Here is a 17739-nt window from a genome sequence, read left to right on the forward strand (position 1 = left end):
CACACCCACAGAACCAGTAGTAAAAAAATTTGAAACCTACCACTGCTGCACTTTAACAGCAAATTTTAACCCACTGGCCTTAAAATATTTAGATGAAAAGCTCTAGTCTGGAGACTTTAAAAAAAGCTAAAGGAGGTCTTTTTCTACTCAGCCCATCCTGCAATATTCTGACTCTAGTTGGTCATTTTGTAATGGTGATAGACTGTGCTTCTATCTAGTACTTTTGATTTTTAAAGCAAGACATTTTGCTATAAGGTGCAAATTAAACCCATTAGAACAGCACTATACTATCCAGGATCAGGACTGCAAAGGTAGCCTTTGAAACTTGGAGGCATCTACTAAGAGGAGAAATGCTGGGGAAATCTGAACATAAATAACCTGGATTGCCTGCAAACTGTGCACTAGCTAAATCAATGTGAGATCTAGTGGCCTTTGTTTTTTCTCCTGGATCATTTTTGAAATTTTTATAGTTTTGAAATGATTTATATTCCTAGCACTTAGAAAAAAATGTACAGAAGTTTTGGCCTGGAAACTGGAATAATAATGGAAGTGCTCTTCTTGAGAATTTTGCATTTGTGACACCTCCAATCCAACTGGGCTGAACCAGCAGTTGTGTGGGAATCCTCATAAATCCCTGGATTATATTAAAACTCAGAATATTCCTAATGTCCATTTTTCCTAGGAACCTGTATTCCTACTGTTCTTCATTACTGAGACTGCTGTTATATTTCCCCTGGTAACTTAAAAAAGTGATTGGACAGGTCATTTTGGACACTAACATCTTTCATGTGGTCCTGAGATACTTCTAGTGGCCACAATTAAGAACAAAAGTTAAAAAAAGGAACTTCTTGCATAGTCTATCACCACTATAAACCTGTCTAGCTATTAAAACCTGCAGATTTCATGAAGATGTCTCTACTGTTAGAGTCATTATTCCAAGGAGCTGCATTTGCTTTTTGTGTGCTCACTCTTTTCAAATTCTGGATCTTGCCATTTTTTCACTAAAGGATGATGGTAAAATACCAGAGACCAAAGTTTTTGATTTTCCAGTTTTCAATTTGTATCACTTTTCAATCTTATCCATTTAGTTCCATCTTCTAGGCATTCAATAGCATTCTAAAGACGACCTGTGTGAGGGCTCATGTATGTTGTTAGAGATCCTATTATAATATTGGTCATCCTTATGTGCATAAGATCTTTTCTCAGTTCAGATGAAAACGAGATAAGCAGGAAGATGGTTAAAGTCCCTTCTGGTCTATGACGTTCGTTTCATTGCTTGGGTTAGCCATTTTGTTATTGGCACTGTTATATGCTTTTGTTTATTTATTTTTTAGATTTGTTTTTATGTTATGGTCCATCAAAGAGTTACCTTATAGCAGAGTTGTCAAACTCAAGGCCCGGGTGCTGGATCAGGCCCGAGGGGTGCTTAGATCTGCCCAATGGGGTCACCCTGGAAACAGCGAAGAACAGAGCTCGAGAGAGGGCACCAGCCCTCCCGAGCTCCATTTTAGGCAGAGGGTTGCAGGAGACCATCGCAATCTAAAATGGAGCTCGGGAACCCATTTTCACTGGCAGAGCACTTGGGCCACCACAGGTGCCCCAACACAAGTGATGTCGAGCTGGCCACGCCCACCCCGGGCCCCCGAGGTCAAACACAACCCTGATGCGGCCCTCAATGAAATCGAGTTTGACGCTCCTGCCTTATAGGGAAGATGGCAGCATAAAAATTTAATAAACAAACAGATTGGAATCAGATGGTAAGTGTAAATAAATAGACAAACAAGCAAATAAACAAACAAGCAAGCAAGCTGGCTAGCCAGCTTTAAGCAGTGCAATATGGAGATTTGGTTCTTGGGAACAAGTCAGTGTTCTTTCCCACCACTTCATCTGATGGGAATGCTCTTATTTCAGAATCCGAGCAGCAGAAAACAGGAAGCCCCAGCACTTCTATTGTTCTCTGCTTGCTTATTAAAATTGGGATGATTAAGTGAAATGCAATATAGCACTATTATTGATCGCAAGTACATCAAGAGTACATCAAATCCAATAGAGAGAAGTGCAAAGAATAAATAATACATGCTGATTTTGGAAGGGTGAGAGAGATGCAAGATTTTGTTCTTGCTTGGATTTTTTGTTTTTTGTTAGAAGCGTGGCTGTTCTTTTAATTAAAGTGCAGCCATTAAAAGTGGGGTGGAGGCGAGAGAATCAAAGTGCATCCAGGTTTTTAATTATTAAACGTGGTGACCAAATGGATTTATTCATTTGTGGGGGGGAGTCTCTCTTCCTGCCTTGACAGCTGCATTCTAAAAATTCTTATTGTCTCTTTTCAATGTGTAACAACCAAAGCATGGAGTGTCTTTGGGAGCAGATTTGCTAACACAAGTCGGGGTAATTATGAGAGCGATAGGAAATCAAATCTTCTAAAGCAGGGCTTCCAGTTATATTTTGGGAAACAAAGGGACCTGTTGGGAAACAATTAGTAATAGTCTAGACCAGGGGTGGGATTCAGCCGGTTCAGAACGGTTCGGGCGAACCAGATGCTAATTTTCCATCTGGTAAACTACCAAACCGGTAGTTGCAAGGACTGTCTGGCCCAGCCCACCACACCCCTCCCTCCCAGGAGTCTCCATACAGCCTGTTTTGGATGCAAGATAAGTGCAGGGCCCATGCGGAGGTTCTGAGAAGGCGAAAAATGGGCCTCCTGGAAGTTCCAGAAGTCTGGAAATCAGCCCGTTTCCGGCCTCTGGAGTCCGGGGGAGGCTCAAGGAAAGCATCCGGAGCCTGGGGAGGGTGAAAATACCACCCACCCACCCCCGTGGTGCAGGAGGCTGAGTAGGCCATGCCCCCATGGCCACGCCCACCCAGCAACTGGGCAGACAACTAGTTGTTAAAATTTTTCAATCCCACCCCTGGTCTAGACAAAACCAATACCTTAAATTAAAGCTTGCTGCTTGTACTTTTAGGTTAGTACCTCTACACTCTCTGAAGCAGCTTTTCAGTGTTTCAGAGACATCTTCCCATCCTGTTTGGAACGCAAAAGCATAAAGGTGATCTCTGCATGAAATGTTTGTGCGCTATCTCTTGATTTTGTTTGCTTCCATAAAGGTGTTCCTGCATGCCAGAAATCAGGATATTTTGAGTTAAAGGCAGTGGTGGGATTCAGTCAGTTCGCACCACTTCAGGAGAACCGGTTGTTAACTGTCTGAGCAGTTTGGCAAACTAGTTGTTGGAAGAAATCATTAGGGTAGAGAACCGGTTGTTAAATTACTTGAATCCCACTACTGGTTAAAGGATCTCCCTAGAGGAAGGTTAGAGAATCTGTGCCTCTCCAGATGTAGAAGAAATACATTTTTTTTAATTTTTGACAGCTGATAACTGTGACTTTGTTGCCTGGATCACTTGGAATCCAATACCAAGTCCCTAGCTCCCTTATGCTCAGGTAAAGGATTGCTCAAATTACTTTGGCCATATGCTCTACAGCAGGGGTCTCCAACCTTGGCAACTTTAAGACTTGTGGACTTCAACTCCCTCTGGGCAGTTTCGGGCTATACTACAAAAAAAAAGGGTTTAGGTGACTAAATTAATTAAATATTAACAATATTACTCATAATAAACGTATGTTTTTACAAATGCACCTCCAGCAGTTTCCATCTTCTCAGTTTTCAACTGATTCACAAGTTTAAAATAAATTTAGAAACACATAAGCAAAATAATTTTTAAAAAATGTATCTGCCTATTTTTCCCCCCTTTGTGCCATTGAGTCATTGTTGACTCCTGGTGACTGCTTGGTCCAGTCTCTGCATTTTTCTTGGCAAGATTTTGGAAGTGGTTTGCCACTATCTCCTTCCTAGGCCTAAAAGAGAGTGAGTGGCCCAAGGTCACCCAGTTGGCTTTGTTTGTAAAGACAACAAGAACTCACGTCTCCCTGTTTCTAGGTTGGTGACAACCTAACCTCTACACCAAACAGGCTCTCTGTTCCTACATATACTCTCCCATATAAGGCCTCTGGTGGCTCAGACTGGTAAGGCAGTCTGTTATTAACAGCAGCTGCTTGCAATTACTGCAGGTTCAAGCCCCACCAGGCCCAAGGTTGACTCAGCCTTCCATCCTTTATAAGGTAGGTAAAATGAGGACCCAGATTGTTGGGGGCAATAAGTTGACTTTGTATATAATATACAAATGGATGAAGACTATTGCTTAACACAGTGTAAGCCGCCCTGAGCCTTCGGAGAAGGGCGGGATATAAATGCAAATAAAATAAAAATAAAAAAAAAATATATATAAGACGTAAGAGAAGATGGCAAGATAAGAAAGGAATGAAAAACAGTATTGATGGTATTGCTGAGGATATGGGGGGAATGGAGTGGACCTGACCTTCCAGATACTGCAGTTTAAACACATATGCTAAAGCAGGGGTCTCCAACCTTGGCAACTTTATGACCTGTGGACTTCAACTCCCAGAATTCCTCAGCCAGCATGCTGAAGTCCACAAGTCATAAAGTTGTCAAGGTTGGAACCCCCTGTGCTAAAGAACAAGAAACAGCTCTTTCATATTTGAGTCAGAAATCTCACCTGTCCTTTTTAAAAACATTATTATTTTTAGGTGTGCCAAAAAAGAGGTCTACCCACTGAAGTATTATGTGTGCCCTTGGTATGCAGGTTCAAGGGGTTCCTGGGAGTAAAATTCACATTTGTCACTATAAAAAATATAAGCCATCTTATAAAATATCAGAGTACTTATCCATTTAGCTCCATATTTTTAACCACCCCTTTAAGATTTCATGCAAGGCTTTCTCTCCTGTTAGCTACTCAATAACTTTTCTAACTAGATCATAAAGACATAAAGAACTGCAACTGAGAAGTTTTATATGTAACAGTACTCTACTTTTGATAAATGACTTCTCTTCCATTATGATTATAATACTATTAACATTATTATAACAATTTTATTTTCAATCTTTCTTCCTAATGGGGAAATAAGCCAATATACTGTACATCCAATTTACTGTACATATCCTGTCTCTACACTGCAGCCTCTCTTTCAGCTATACCTCCTGTTCAGAGAGTTAGATCTGATCTATCTCTGCTTTGTTTCAACTTTGTCTTCTGCAGCATGCAGGCCTCTTTTCTAGCTTAACATGGGTTAAAAAACAGCCTTCCCAGCCTGTTTTACATGAATTACAGCAGGGGTTTTCAAACTTGGCAGCTTTTAATATGTGTGGACTTCAACTCACAGAATTCCCAGTCAGGTTGCTGACTAGAGAATTCTAGAAGTTGAAGTCTTCATATCTTAAAATTGCTGAGTTTGAAAAACACTGAATTAGAGCATCTCTCATTACAGTCTGCCATGTTCAATGTTTCTAAAACTGAAGGTAGAAAATAGACGTGAGCTTATTGTTTGAAACCAAACATTGAAACAAAAAAAAATATGCAATTATTGCTATAGAAATTCGCATATTTTCTGAGTTTACTTATGTACCTTGTGGCAGTCAAAGGAAGATAATTTCAAAGGGATCAAGAAAAACAACAACAATCCTCTATTATTTTTTTTAGGGGTCACTACTTTTAATTACATAAATCCAATTCCAATAATCTACATGCAGATGGATAGATTTTCCATACAAGGATCCTTTTCCCAACCTGAACACATCAAAGGAAGATGTAAACACGAAGTCCACTATCCGAGATGTTGGCAGGCATAGTATTGATTATCCTAATTGAAGACTGACACTACACATGTATTTGGGGGTTATAAAATCAGGGTATTTGTCATCAATGATCACCAATAAATGAGGAACTATTTTGCCCCTCAAGACCATCAAGCTTCCCGCTCATTCTCATGCACCTTTTCCCAATGTTGTGGCCCGCCGGTGGCCCACAGAGCTGGCAGCAGAGTTGGACAGTGAGGAGGTGGGGGAGGAATTTGGGCCAGTCCTGGGGGCTGGGGAAACCTCAGACGAGGGCTCTGCGTCAGAGGCAGAGAAGGAGTTAGACAGCAGTGACGCAAAGGAGCAGCTGGAGCCCGTTCCCAGTGTGGGCATGCACAGAGCTGCCAAAAGACAAGAAGAACTCAGAAAGCAGACACCTTGGAGGTGATTGGCCCCTCCCATAGGAAACAAAAGAGGAGCGAACAGGGAGTGGGCTTTTGCAGGAAACAATTCGTTTGTTCCATGACTCTGAGAGACGCTGTGCCAAGTTTTGCCTTGTACTGCGGTTGGAAACAAGTTACGTGGCAGTTGAAGTCCACAAGTCTTAAAGGGACCAAGGTTGGAGACCTCTGACCTAGATGGTTGAGAAACTCCATAGACATTATGTCCTGCCATTAGTGTCACTAAGGAACAAGTGGCCCATGATGCAAGACTGATATTAACATACAACATTTATATTTTCAATTGATTCTGGCCCATAGGTATGTTTTTCTAAACTCTGTCCTCTTACGCAAACTATTTAGAAACTCTATTTCTAAATAGTTCGCGTAAGAGGATGGAACTTGAGACTGAGAAACCATAAAGAGGATGAAATGCAGAAAGTAAAATTGCATGTTTACCTGAGTACTCCAGAGTTGCAGCACCATGGCTCTAGTTTGCATATCTTCATTCACACCAAGGTCTACCAAGTGTTCCTTATAGATGTTCAACCAAACACTTCGGTTTGCTCTGCTGTCCAGTCTTTCCATAGAAAAAAAGCTCCAGAGATCCTTTCTGGTGTTGTAAAATTTCTGTTTTTCCACTATACAGAGAAGTACCAGAGATATAAATACGGATGATAGGTGGTTACTATTGGGGCCTTCCTCCAATAAAATCAGAAGGCCTATTTTATTTTATCCTGAAAACAACCATGTAAAGTAGAGGTGTTCTCAATTTTTATTACATATTTTATGAAAATAAATTTATAATCTCTCTCTCTCTTTTAAACATGTTTTATTTGCAGTTTTCTTTTCATACCATATATATTTTGTGGACAGTGTATTGACTGGGTCAAATCTTTTTTAAACAACCCTAACAATAATAATAAAAATAAGTACGTGTAATCCTAATCTTCCAACTTCAACAATACTGTTTTCTCTTCATAATTCTTTATCATTTTTCTCATTAATTCATTTAAACATAGATAACATTTGTTCGTCCCATGTATTTGTTATCCCCTACTAAATTACTAATATTTAATATTTTAAGAATTACTCATTATTCCACCATAACTTCAATATTCCAAATATGTAGGATTACTAATAAAGCCAAATATTAACAATATTTAATCAATCCTGGGAGTGTATCTCAAAATCCCCACAATTTTAAACCTTTAATATTTTAAATTCACAATATACCTTAACACACTATTGTTAATAATACAATTAAATTACCTAATCCTAAACTTCCATCTACTAAGCTTAACTTATTTTTAGTTATAGTAAGTTGTATTATCTATTAATATGTATACTACTATTTTCCCTATTCTCGCTCTTTCTTCTGGCAGGGGCCTTTGGGGCTCTTACTGAAGAAGGATAATAAATAAATGAAAGTAGCTTTCCATCATGCTACCATGTGAATTTCACGGATGAGCAAGAATTCAATCCTCAAAGCCAAACATTATGTCTGAGTTTTTAGCTCAGATCACTCAGGATGTATTTATTTTCAGGGCTTGTATATCTTAATTACTTGCGCATCCTTTACATCTAGGTATCAGGCTGAGAAAGACTTTTCTATGATTAAATCAGGGATCAAGAACTCAGAGGAAGAAAGAGAGAAAAGGGAGGGATGGAGGCAAACTGTATGTGATTAGTGAGGCAGGTGCTGTTGCTTATCAACCTGGGACCACAGGTAGGAAGTATAGTGGCATCTTCAGAGTCTCTTACAGACATTCATTAAGAGAATTAGTGCATATACAAGTTTATTTCTTCACTCTCTATAAACTGTACTCCCCAGGTAAATTGCACAATTATTTGTGCTGGATGTTTTCTGTGTTTGTTTGAGAAGGTGCTGTAATAATTGATAGATATTTACGCATGATTTCACTGTACATTATCTATCTCCTCTAAATAATGCAATCTATGGATTTTCTTTTTTCTTTTCTTTTTCCTTTTCCTTCTTCTTCCCCCTCCCCCTCTCTCTGTGTGAGATTGCTTGGATGGTGGACAAATCCCTTCAGTTTTCTTGGCAAGATTTGCCATTGCTTGCTTGCTAGAGCTGAGACAGAGGGACTGACGTTGGTTTTGTACAGGGGTGAAATCCAACAGGTTCTGACACCCCTGCAGGTTGTGCAGGGGTGAAATCCAGCAGGTACTGGAGAACCGGTAGCGGAAATTTTGAGTAGTTCAGAGAACCGGCAAATGCCACCTCTGGCTGGCCCCTGATTGGGGTGGGAATGGGGATTTTGCAGTCTCTTCCCCCAGGAGTGGGGAGGGAATGGGGATTTTGTAGTATCCTTCCCCTGGAGTGGGGTGGTAATGGAGATTTTTCAGTATCTTTCCCTGCCACACCCACCAAGCCACGCTCACCAAGCCACACCGTTCCCACCACGCCACACTATGCCCACCAAGCCACACCCACAGAACTGGTAGTAAAAAAATCTGAATTCCACCATTGGTTTTGTGCCTAAAGCAGGACTAGACTTTCCCATCTCCTAGTTTCTAGCCTGGTGCTTCATCAATCTGGCTCTCATTGAGGCATATCTACTCAGAAGTAATTTCAACTCTCCAGAAGTTAGAGGTATAGGAGTCCAGCCTCAATTATACTAGCCTCAAGAGGGTCAGTCTCAGCTTTTCAAACAGTATGCATTTTGTTATCAAACAAGGCATACGTACTAATTAGGACTAGACTAGACCTCTATTCTGTGGTTTACCATATTTTTCGGAGTATAAAACGCACCTTTTTCCCCCAAAAAAGAGGGTGAAAATCTGGGTGCATCTTATACTCTGAATATTAGCCCTGCCAGCCTCTCAAAGGAAGTTTCAGAGGCTGAAAAAAGCCTCAGAAATGAAGCTTCAGAAAAAAAGCCTCCAAACAGAGCTTCAGAAAAAAAGCCTCAGAAATGAAGCTTCAGAAAAAAAGTCTCCAAAACAGGGCATCGAAATGAAGTTTCAGAGGCTTTTTTTCTGAAGTTCTGTTTCGGAGGCTTTCAGAGGCAGAAAAAGAAGTTTTTTCTGAAACGGAGTTTCAGAAGTTTCAGAGACTGAAAAAGAAGCAAGGCACAGAGCTTATAACCAATGAACCTGTTGCTAAATTCACCTCTGGGAACAGCTGATTGGGGGTATTCCGGGAGGCCGATCCACCCACCAATCAGCTTTTTTCTTATTTTCCTCCCCAAAAACTAAGGTGCTTCTTAGTTTTTGGGGAGGAAATACAGTATGTTCTAGTTCTCATTAGGTATTTTTCAGTTTTAAGGGTGAAACAAATTGCAGGTAGGTCTTAGCCAACTATAGGTGCAGGTCCAGAGCTGTACAGATCAGAGGACCTTCAAATGATCACCATGCAGGAGAAATGGTGGCCATAATACATGAGGTTCTGCATTTGAGTCATTTCTGCAGCTGTCAATGACAGCAATCATTTTAAGATGTTTATTTTATCGGAACGTGATGATAGATGCAAGAAAGCTCAAGGTGATGATGAAAGGGTACATTACGATTTGAAAAGCATAATATCCTACTTACAAGTATTTTTTTTTCTTTGAAACATTTTTACTAATTTAAACACTGGCAAGAAAGAGAGCTCTGCTTATTTTGTAAGCTTGGACTGAAAACACTGACAGAATCGTTATAAAATTATCTTATTATCTCATCCTGATGGAGGAGGAAAGCTGGATGGACCATTTGAACTGCCTGTAATGAAAGGATCTAAAAAGTTGCACAATGGCACCATCTACTGTTTGTAAATTTCCTCTTGTTAAATTTCCTTTTCTCAATAGTGCCATGTAGTTGTTTACTACTCTTTCAGGAAGAAAAAGCTTCATCAATAAATAATAAGATTAGTACCATTACCTCTTTTATAAGGTTGCATTTATTCTATTAATTAATCACATTTACTCAGTAGTTTTATAGGGTTTTTTGCTTTTTTTGTTCCTGGGAAAACCTCTTTAATAGAGAAGTAGCAGCTACGGTATTCCTATTAAAATACTAGGTATAGTGTAAATATAAACATGAATTTAAACATGGAAGCTCTATACTATCTATCTATCTATCTATCTATCTATCTATCTATCTATCTATCTATCTATCTATCTATCTATCTATCCATCCATCCATCTATCCATCCATCCATCCATCCATCTATCCATCTATCCATCTATCCATCCACCCACCCACCCACCCATCTCAACTATCTACTTATATATATATCATGGATCCCAACTGAACTTTGGACACTGGGGGTGAGGTTTGAATGGATTAACACCATGTTCTTCCAAAGGCAGATGTGTCCCATTGAAAAATTAATAATCTGTAGCAAAAAAAAACCCTTTATCCTTTGAAATAGATCTCAAAATGATCACATCAGTTAACTTTCCGTTACTTATATTTCTATATAACATGTTTTTGGAGACTACAATTATCTAGATCAGATACATCTTCTAAAGTGAACTATGAACAATCTATCAATCTGCTGGCACATTATTATTTTAACCTAACGTGACATTATTTTTTAAAAAAAAATGTATCCTACCTTTATTATTTTTATGAATAACTTAACCCTGTGAGATGGCTTGTATTGAGAGAGAATGATGTGCCCTTGGTTACCAAATGGCTTTCATACCTAAAATAGAATTTTTATTGGCCAAGTGTGATTGGACACACAAGGAATTTGTCTTGGTGCATATGCTCTCAGTGTACATAAAAGAAAAGATACCTTCATCAAGGTTCTAGAAGGGACTGGAATTTACAGTCTCCTGGTTTCCAATACTCTAACTATTAATCAGCACTTGCTCATAATTAGCTATTATTATTTGCTGCACATACCACTCTAACATCTAAATATTACATTTAATTAAATTATAGTTACATTTAAATAAGAAGCACAAACACACTGCAGATATGTAGTGAAGCTCTGGTTTTGATTCTAAGAAGTAAATTCACTTTTGTCTAGGTTTCAAAGCATTGAAATTTTAAAAGTGATATTTCTTTACCAATGACACCCACCTCCACTTAAAGTTGACCGGGCAGCTTTCATCAAAAACCGGTCTAATTTATAATATGCATTATAAACTTCCATCGAATAAGCTCGATCTTTAGCTTGACAGTTAACATCTTCATAATCCTTGCTTTCATTTCCATACAATGTCAAGAATCCAGCTCTGCAGGGTTAGGAACGGAAGCGATTAAAACAATTATTTAAAAATGCCATTATACAATATGTTGTAGATATCACAATTCTTAGGAATATAGTAGTGGCCAAAATTGTGGACACCTTTTGGGAAAAGTATATTTTCTAAAAGTAGCTAATAACACCACTTTTTGGGGGGAGTAATACCATAAAATTATATATCAATGGAAAGATAATTTAATCAAAAATGTAATGCAATAACTTTTGTGAAGGATACTTAGCAATACTTTTATTGTTATTAGAATAGCAGTTACAGTATAAAGAAGAAAAGTGAAACACGTAGAAAAATGAGATATACAAAAATTATCACCATAGAAAAAATGAGATAAACAAAAATTATCACATCAATTAATACTTAGTTGGGTCACCTTTAGCCTGAATTACAGCCTTACAACGTCTTCCCATGGAGTGAACCAAGTCTTTTAGTTCTGCAGCTGTTATAATGTAAAAGCAAGATTGAATGATTGCTTCTATTAACTGGATTTTATTGCTCATTTGCTTCTGACTAACAAGTTTCTTTAGCCGGCTCCATAGATTTTCAATTGGGTTAAGGGCTGGGCTATTCCCAGGCCATTCCAACTGTGGAATATGATTATCTTGAATCTCCCCCCCAAAAAGTGGTGTTATTAGCCATCAAACCTCAAAATTACACTTTTCCCAAAAGGTTTCCACAATTTTGGCCATTACTGTAGAAAAAGTAAATCCCTAACATTTTATACCATTTGCTTTGTATAGAGATGATATTCCACCCCCCCCACCCGTATAAATGTTTCGTCCTCTATTCTTTGCTTCTCCAGTATCTTTCAGATGTGTTGGGATTACAACACAATGCTAAACAAGCTCCTTCATTGAAAATATAACCAGCCACTCTATCAACTAAGTGAAAGTCTCTCTTTCTTCTCTCTCAATTCGAATACAGCTCCTTGAAACTACAGCAGGGACCCCCAATTCCTGGGCCACAGACTGGTACCAGTCCGTGGCCTATTAGGAACCGACCTGCCCAGCTGGAAGTGAGTGACAGGCATGCAAAACTGTGCATGCACTGGATATAGGTTGCATGGTCTTCCCCTTCCTTGGTCTGTGGAAAAATTATCTTGCACAAAATCGGTGTCAAAAAGATTGAGGAGTTAGAGGTAAAGGTAGGGAGTTAGAGGTAGGGTTTCTAACGTAGAGGTAGGATTTCTAACTACAGAGGTAGGGTTTCTAATCATAGAGGTAGGGTTTCTGTAGGGTCCAATCTAGGTCAGTCATCGGGACTAGAGGTTTTATTTTCTGACCTTTTGGACTCGTGCTGGAGCCCATCTTCAGGAAACTTCTGTTTAGTCCTGAAAAAGGGCTCCGGCACGAGTCCGAAAGTTCAGAAGACAAAATGTTTGGTCCCAGTAACTGACCTAGATTGGATCCTGCAACATTATCCTGGGACACATATATTTGCCTTTGTTCGTAGGGTGTCTGTCCTGAAGCCCTTACCCAGACATTATTTGGCTCACTTAATGAGACATGTAAAATTGAAATCTTGGGCTGGATTCATTTCTGAACCTTGCATTAAAGAAAGCACTTCCTCTGGCAAAAGGAGCCGTGCTGTGTTTACATGTCAACATTTATTCCTTTGAAAGCAGTTCTTAGTGACTAAGAGACTCCAAATAGTAGGAGACTCAGCATGGTTGAACAATTGTACCCTATGAATGTATGTCAATGATTCTACATCACTACATCAAGAGTCATACAGCAAGTCTCCAGTCTTGGCTCTGGATTGTTCAACACATTTATAAAGGACTTAATCAAGGTTTAGAAAATATCTAGCTTGCAAAATATCAAGTATCTGCAGATATTTCCAGAAATATGGATAGCAAAGTCCTTAGGGGAAGTGTCAGGGTTCTGGATGATTCCAGATGAGCTAGAATAATAGCTAGGAAGCAGAAAAATGAATTTCAAGACAAATACAGAGTTTTTCATTTAGATAGGAAACAGCAGTGGTGGTATTCAGCTGGTTCTATCCGGTTCGGGTGAACCATTAGCGGCGGCTGCGGGAGGCTCCACCCCCCCACCCAGACATCATCAAGTCCCGTTTTTGATGCTCTGCGCATGTGTGGAAGGCTCTGTGCATGCACAGAGGTGGGCGCGCGCTCACATTTGTGAACCAGAAGCAAATACCAACCCTGAGAAACAGTATACGATAGTATGGTATCCAGTATGGTTAGCAGTACTTGCATAAAAGGTTCTGGGTATCTTGGTGTATCACAAGCTGATACACTGCTCTATTCACCAGTGATCAGACCACAGACATAATATTGTGTCTGGTATTGGGCACTATATTTTAGGAAGGGCATTGACAAACTGGAGCATTTATTTTATTTAATTTAAACATTTATATAGTCACCCATCTTCAGAAAACTTTGGCCAGTACCCAATCAAAAATTAAGAGAAATATACATTTATTTTAAAAACTATAAAACTGCCTGTCTGCTTCTCTGTCTGTCTTTCTGCCAAATTTATTGGCCACCTATCTTATCACAGGGTAACTTTACCAGAGGATAACTTTAAAAACGATAAAGCATCAGTTAAAACATAAAACATTAAAACAACAAAAACTATCTATGTTAATGTGTCCCAGCATGTGTCCATAGAAAAACAAACAATATGATAACCAGAAACTTGGAATGATCTTGGATCTATTTAGCTGTCTTCAGGACGACATGATAGCAATTTTTGAGTGTCTCAAAGGATGCCAGGCAGAATTGTTCAGAAAAGAGGATAGGGATAATAGATTTAAATTGCAGAGGAGTAGGTCTCAACTGGAAAGCATTTTCCTAATAACAAAAAAATGTTCAACAGTGGAACAGAAATTTTCAGGAGATAATGGACTCTCCATAGCTGGAGATCTTAAAGATTGTCTAGAGCAGCGGTCACCAACCGGTGGTCCGTGAAAATTTTGGTGGTCCATGGAGAAATCTTCCTATTTTTGCTGAGAGAGAAAGAAAGAGAGAAAGAGAGAGAAAGAGTGGGAGAGAGAGGGGGAAAGAGAGAGAGAGAAAAGAGAGATGAGAGAATGAGAAACAATGAGTGGGAGAGAGAGAGAAAGAGAATGAGAGAGAAAGAGTGGGAGAGAGAGGACGAAGAGACAGAGAGAGAAAGAGAGACGAAAGAATGAGAGACAATGAGTGGGGGAGAGAGAGAGAAAGAGAATGAGAGAGAAAGAGTTGGCGAGAGAGGGGAGAGAGAGGGTGGGAGAAAGCGAGACAGAGCGAATGAGAGAGGAGGCAGAGTGCCTGAAGGACCCCATCCCATCACTGGGAGTCCAGGCGCTTCAGCAAGCAGTGCGCTGGATTCGTATTAGTGGTCTGCGGGATTTAAAATTATGAACTTGATGGTCCCTGAGGTCCAAAAGGTTGATGACCCCTGGTCTAGAGGCCAACTGTGGGGCATATTGTAATAATGAATTTCTATACTGGGCAAAGATTTGGACTAGATCAGTGGTGGTATTCAGCCAGTTCTATCTGGTTCGGGTGAACTGGTAGTGGCGGCTGCGGTAGGCTCCGCCCACCCACCCGAAGGTCCTGCGCATGCGCAGAGGTGTTGTGCGCGAGCGCTCACATTTGCAAACCGGTAGTGACGGTAAATCAATACCACCCCTGGGTTAGATGATCTCCAAGCTCCCTTTCTAATCCTTATATACAAGATAGCAGTACTTGGAAGACCTTTAGGAAATTAATCAGAAAGAGAAGAATGATTTAATAATAATTCTAAAAGCCATAATTGAGCACATGTCTTAGTAGCTTACAATGAAATCTGCAGTATGTTTTGGACAAGAAATTGGATTGTGTATGGAAACTGGATTCTACATGCTGAAATGTGATCATGGTTGTTCTTTGATCCCCTATGTGCCTAAAATGTTCAGCTGAAATTTGTATGTTGCTTTTTCATGACATTTCCTGTGCATGTTGCATAAAGTTCATTCACATGCAGCCATTCAATAAACATTTTTATCAACATTCTGCAGCTTGGTAGCTCCATTGTGTGTGAGAAGAGATCATTGAAATCTTGAATATAAGAAAGAGAACTCGATTTCTTTGTTTAATGAAAAAGTGCAGAACCCCTTCCAGATACCAGGAGAGCCAAACCAACTCATTGTTCTGCTTTTTTCCGTTTCTTTGTTTTTATACTTTGATCACATACAGACATTGAGACAGCAAGCAAAGCAAGTGGGAGCTGTGCCACATTTTTTTTTCCTTCTGGCACTACTCTGTTGTTTAACTCAGAGAGAAGAAAAAGGAACAGGTAGTCCTCGACTTATGACCACAATTGAGCCCAATGTTTCTGTTGCTAAACGTAAGTTGTCAAGTGAATTTTGCCCAATTTTATGACTTTTCTTGCCACAGTTGTTAGCAATAGCAATAGCATTTATATACCGCTTCACAGTGCTTTTACAGCCCTCTCTAAGCCAGGGGTCCCCAACCTTTTGGACCTCAGGGATCACCAAGTTCATAATTTTAAATCCCGTGGACCACTAATACAAATCCAGCACGCCACTTGCTGAAGTGCCTGGACTCCCAGTGATGGGATGGGGCCCTTCAGGCATTCTCCCTCCTCTCTCTTTTACTCTGTCTCTCTTTCTCCCACCCTCTCTCTCCCACTCTTTCTCTCTCATTCTCTCTTTCTCTCTTCCCCCTCTCTCTTTCTCTCTCTTTTATTTATTTTATTTATTTATTTTATTTTATTAAATTTTTATACCGCCCTTCTCCCGAAGGACTCAGCCAGAATAAAATACAGGATATATACAATTAAAACGAAATTAAAATATAACAATTACTAAACGGCTGATAATTAAAATGAATTTAAAATTTAAAATATTAATAAAACCCCAATTTAAAATCAAACTATTTATGCCAGTCCCGCTTGAATAAATAAATATGTTTTTAGCTCATGACGGAAGATCCGAAGATCAGGCACTTGACGTATGCCGGGGGGAGTTCATTCCAGAGCGTCGATGCTCCCACAGAGAAGGCCCTACTCCTGGGGGCCGCCAGCCGACATTGTTTGGCGGACGGCACCCTGAGAAGACCCTCTCTGTGAGAGCGTACGGGTCGGTGGGAGGCATAGGGTAACAGCAGGCGGTCTCCCACTCATTGTCTCTCATTGTCTCGTCTCTCTCTCTCCCCCCTCCCCCTCTCCCACTCTTTCACTCTCATTCTCTCTTTCTCAGCAAAAATATGAAGATTTCTCCACGGACCACCGGTTGGTGACTGCTGCTCTAAGCGGTTTACAGAATCAGCATATTTCCCCCAACAATCTGGGTCCTCATTTTACCCACCTCGGAAGGATGGAAGGCTGAGTCAACATTGAACCTGGTGAGATTTGAACTGCTAAATTGCAGGCAGCCGGCAGGCAGCAGAAGTAGCCTGCACTACTGTCTTCGAACCACCACCACCATGGTTAAGTGAATCGCTGCAGTTGTTAAGTGAGTAACACAGTTGCTAAGTGGATTTGGCTCCGCCATTGACTTTGCTTGTCAGAAGGTCACAAAAGGGAATCACATGATCCTGGGACACTGCAACTGTCATAAATATGACAGTTGCCAAGTGTCCGAATTTTTAATCACATGATCTTGGGCAGGGGTCTCCAACCTTGGCAACTTTAAGACTTGTGGACTTCAACTCCCAGAATCCCTCAGCCAGCAAAGCTGGCTGAGGAATTCTGGGAGTTGAGGTCCACAAGTCTTAAAGTTGCCAAGGTTGGAGACCCCTGATCTTGGGGATGCTGCAATGGTTGTAGTCTTAAAGTGACAGTCTTAAGTCACTTTTTTCAGCATCCTTGTAACTTTGAACAGTCATTAAATAAGCTGTTGAAAACGGAGAAGCAGGAAAAGGAAACAAGAGCAAGAAGGCTGAGACATTGGCCTTGGATCCCTCACTCGAGGTCCTGTTGGAGGCCCTGTCAACTCTTCATGTTGAACCCAAGCAGACCTCCTTGGAAACTTGCTCAGGACGTACAGATGTGTCTTGCTAGTTTTTAACACTTGAGAAGTTGTCAAAAAAATGTGTAAGAGAGTTTCAAATGTATGTTGGAAATGCGACTGCAAAGAGGGTATTTTTTTATTATCTCTGGTGAATGTATGATAAAGCATATTGGCACCAAGTGTCTGCTTCAATTCAGAAGTTTCTTAAAATAAATATAAATAATGAAACCAGAATTTTTCCTTTTAGGTCTGATGGAGAAGGAATTTGAATGAAAATTCAAAACTTTGTTACTGTATGTGTTGACAGCAGCAAGAATTTAATATACCCAAGGATGGAAAAACACACTAATTCCCACAATGGAAGAATGGATGGTAAAGGTGATGGAGTTAGCAGAAACAGCAACATTCATTGTTTTAATTTTAAAAACAGTATTTATCTGGCTTTGTTTCTATTATCATTTTTGGACTTTTTAC

General features: G+C 39.9%; 1 protein-coding gene across 1 annotated transcript in view; it reads right to left on the reverse strand.

Annotated features, from left to right (window-relative positions):
* PTGIS (prostaglandin I2 synthase) overlaps positions 1-17739 on the reverse strand; it is a 74519-nt gene that overhangs the window by 16293 nt on the left and 40487 nt on the right. The window contains exons 5-6 of the mRNA XM_058177408.1: positions 11126-11280; positions 6548-6729 (exon numbers count right to left, since the gene is read on the reverse strand). Of these exons, the coding sequence (XP_058033391.1) occupies positions 6548-6729; positions 11126-11280 (337 nt within the window). The remainder of the gene's footprint in view (positions 1-6547; positions 6730-11125; positions 11281-17739) is intronic.

This window comes from Ahaetulla prasina, chromosome 3 (assembly GCF_028640845.1).
Source record: "Ahaetulla prasina isolate Xishuangbanna chromosome 3, ASM2864084v1, whole genome shotgun sequence".
NCBI lineage: Eukaryota > Metazoa > Chordata > Lepidosauria > Squamata > Colubridae > Ahaetulla > Ahaetulla prasina.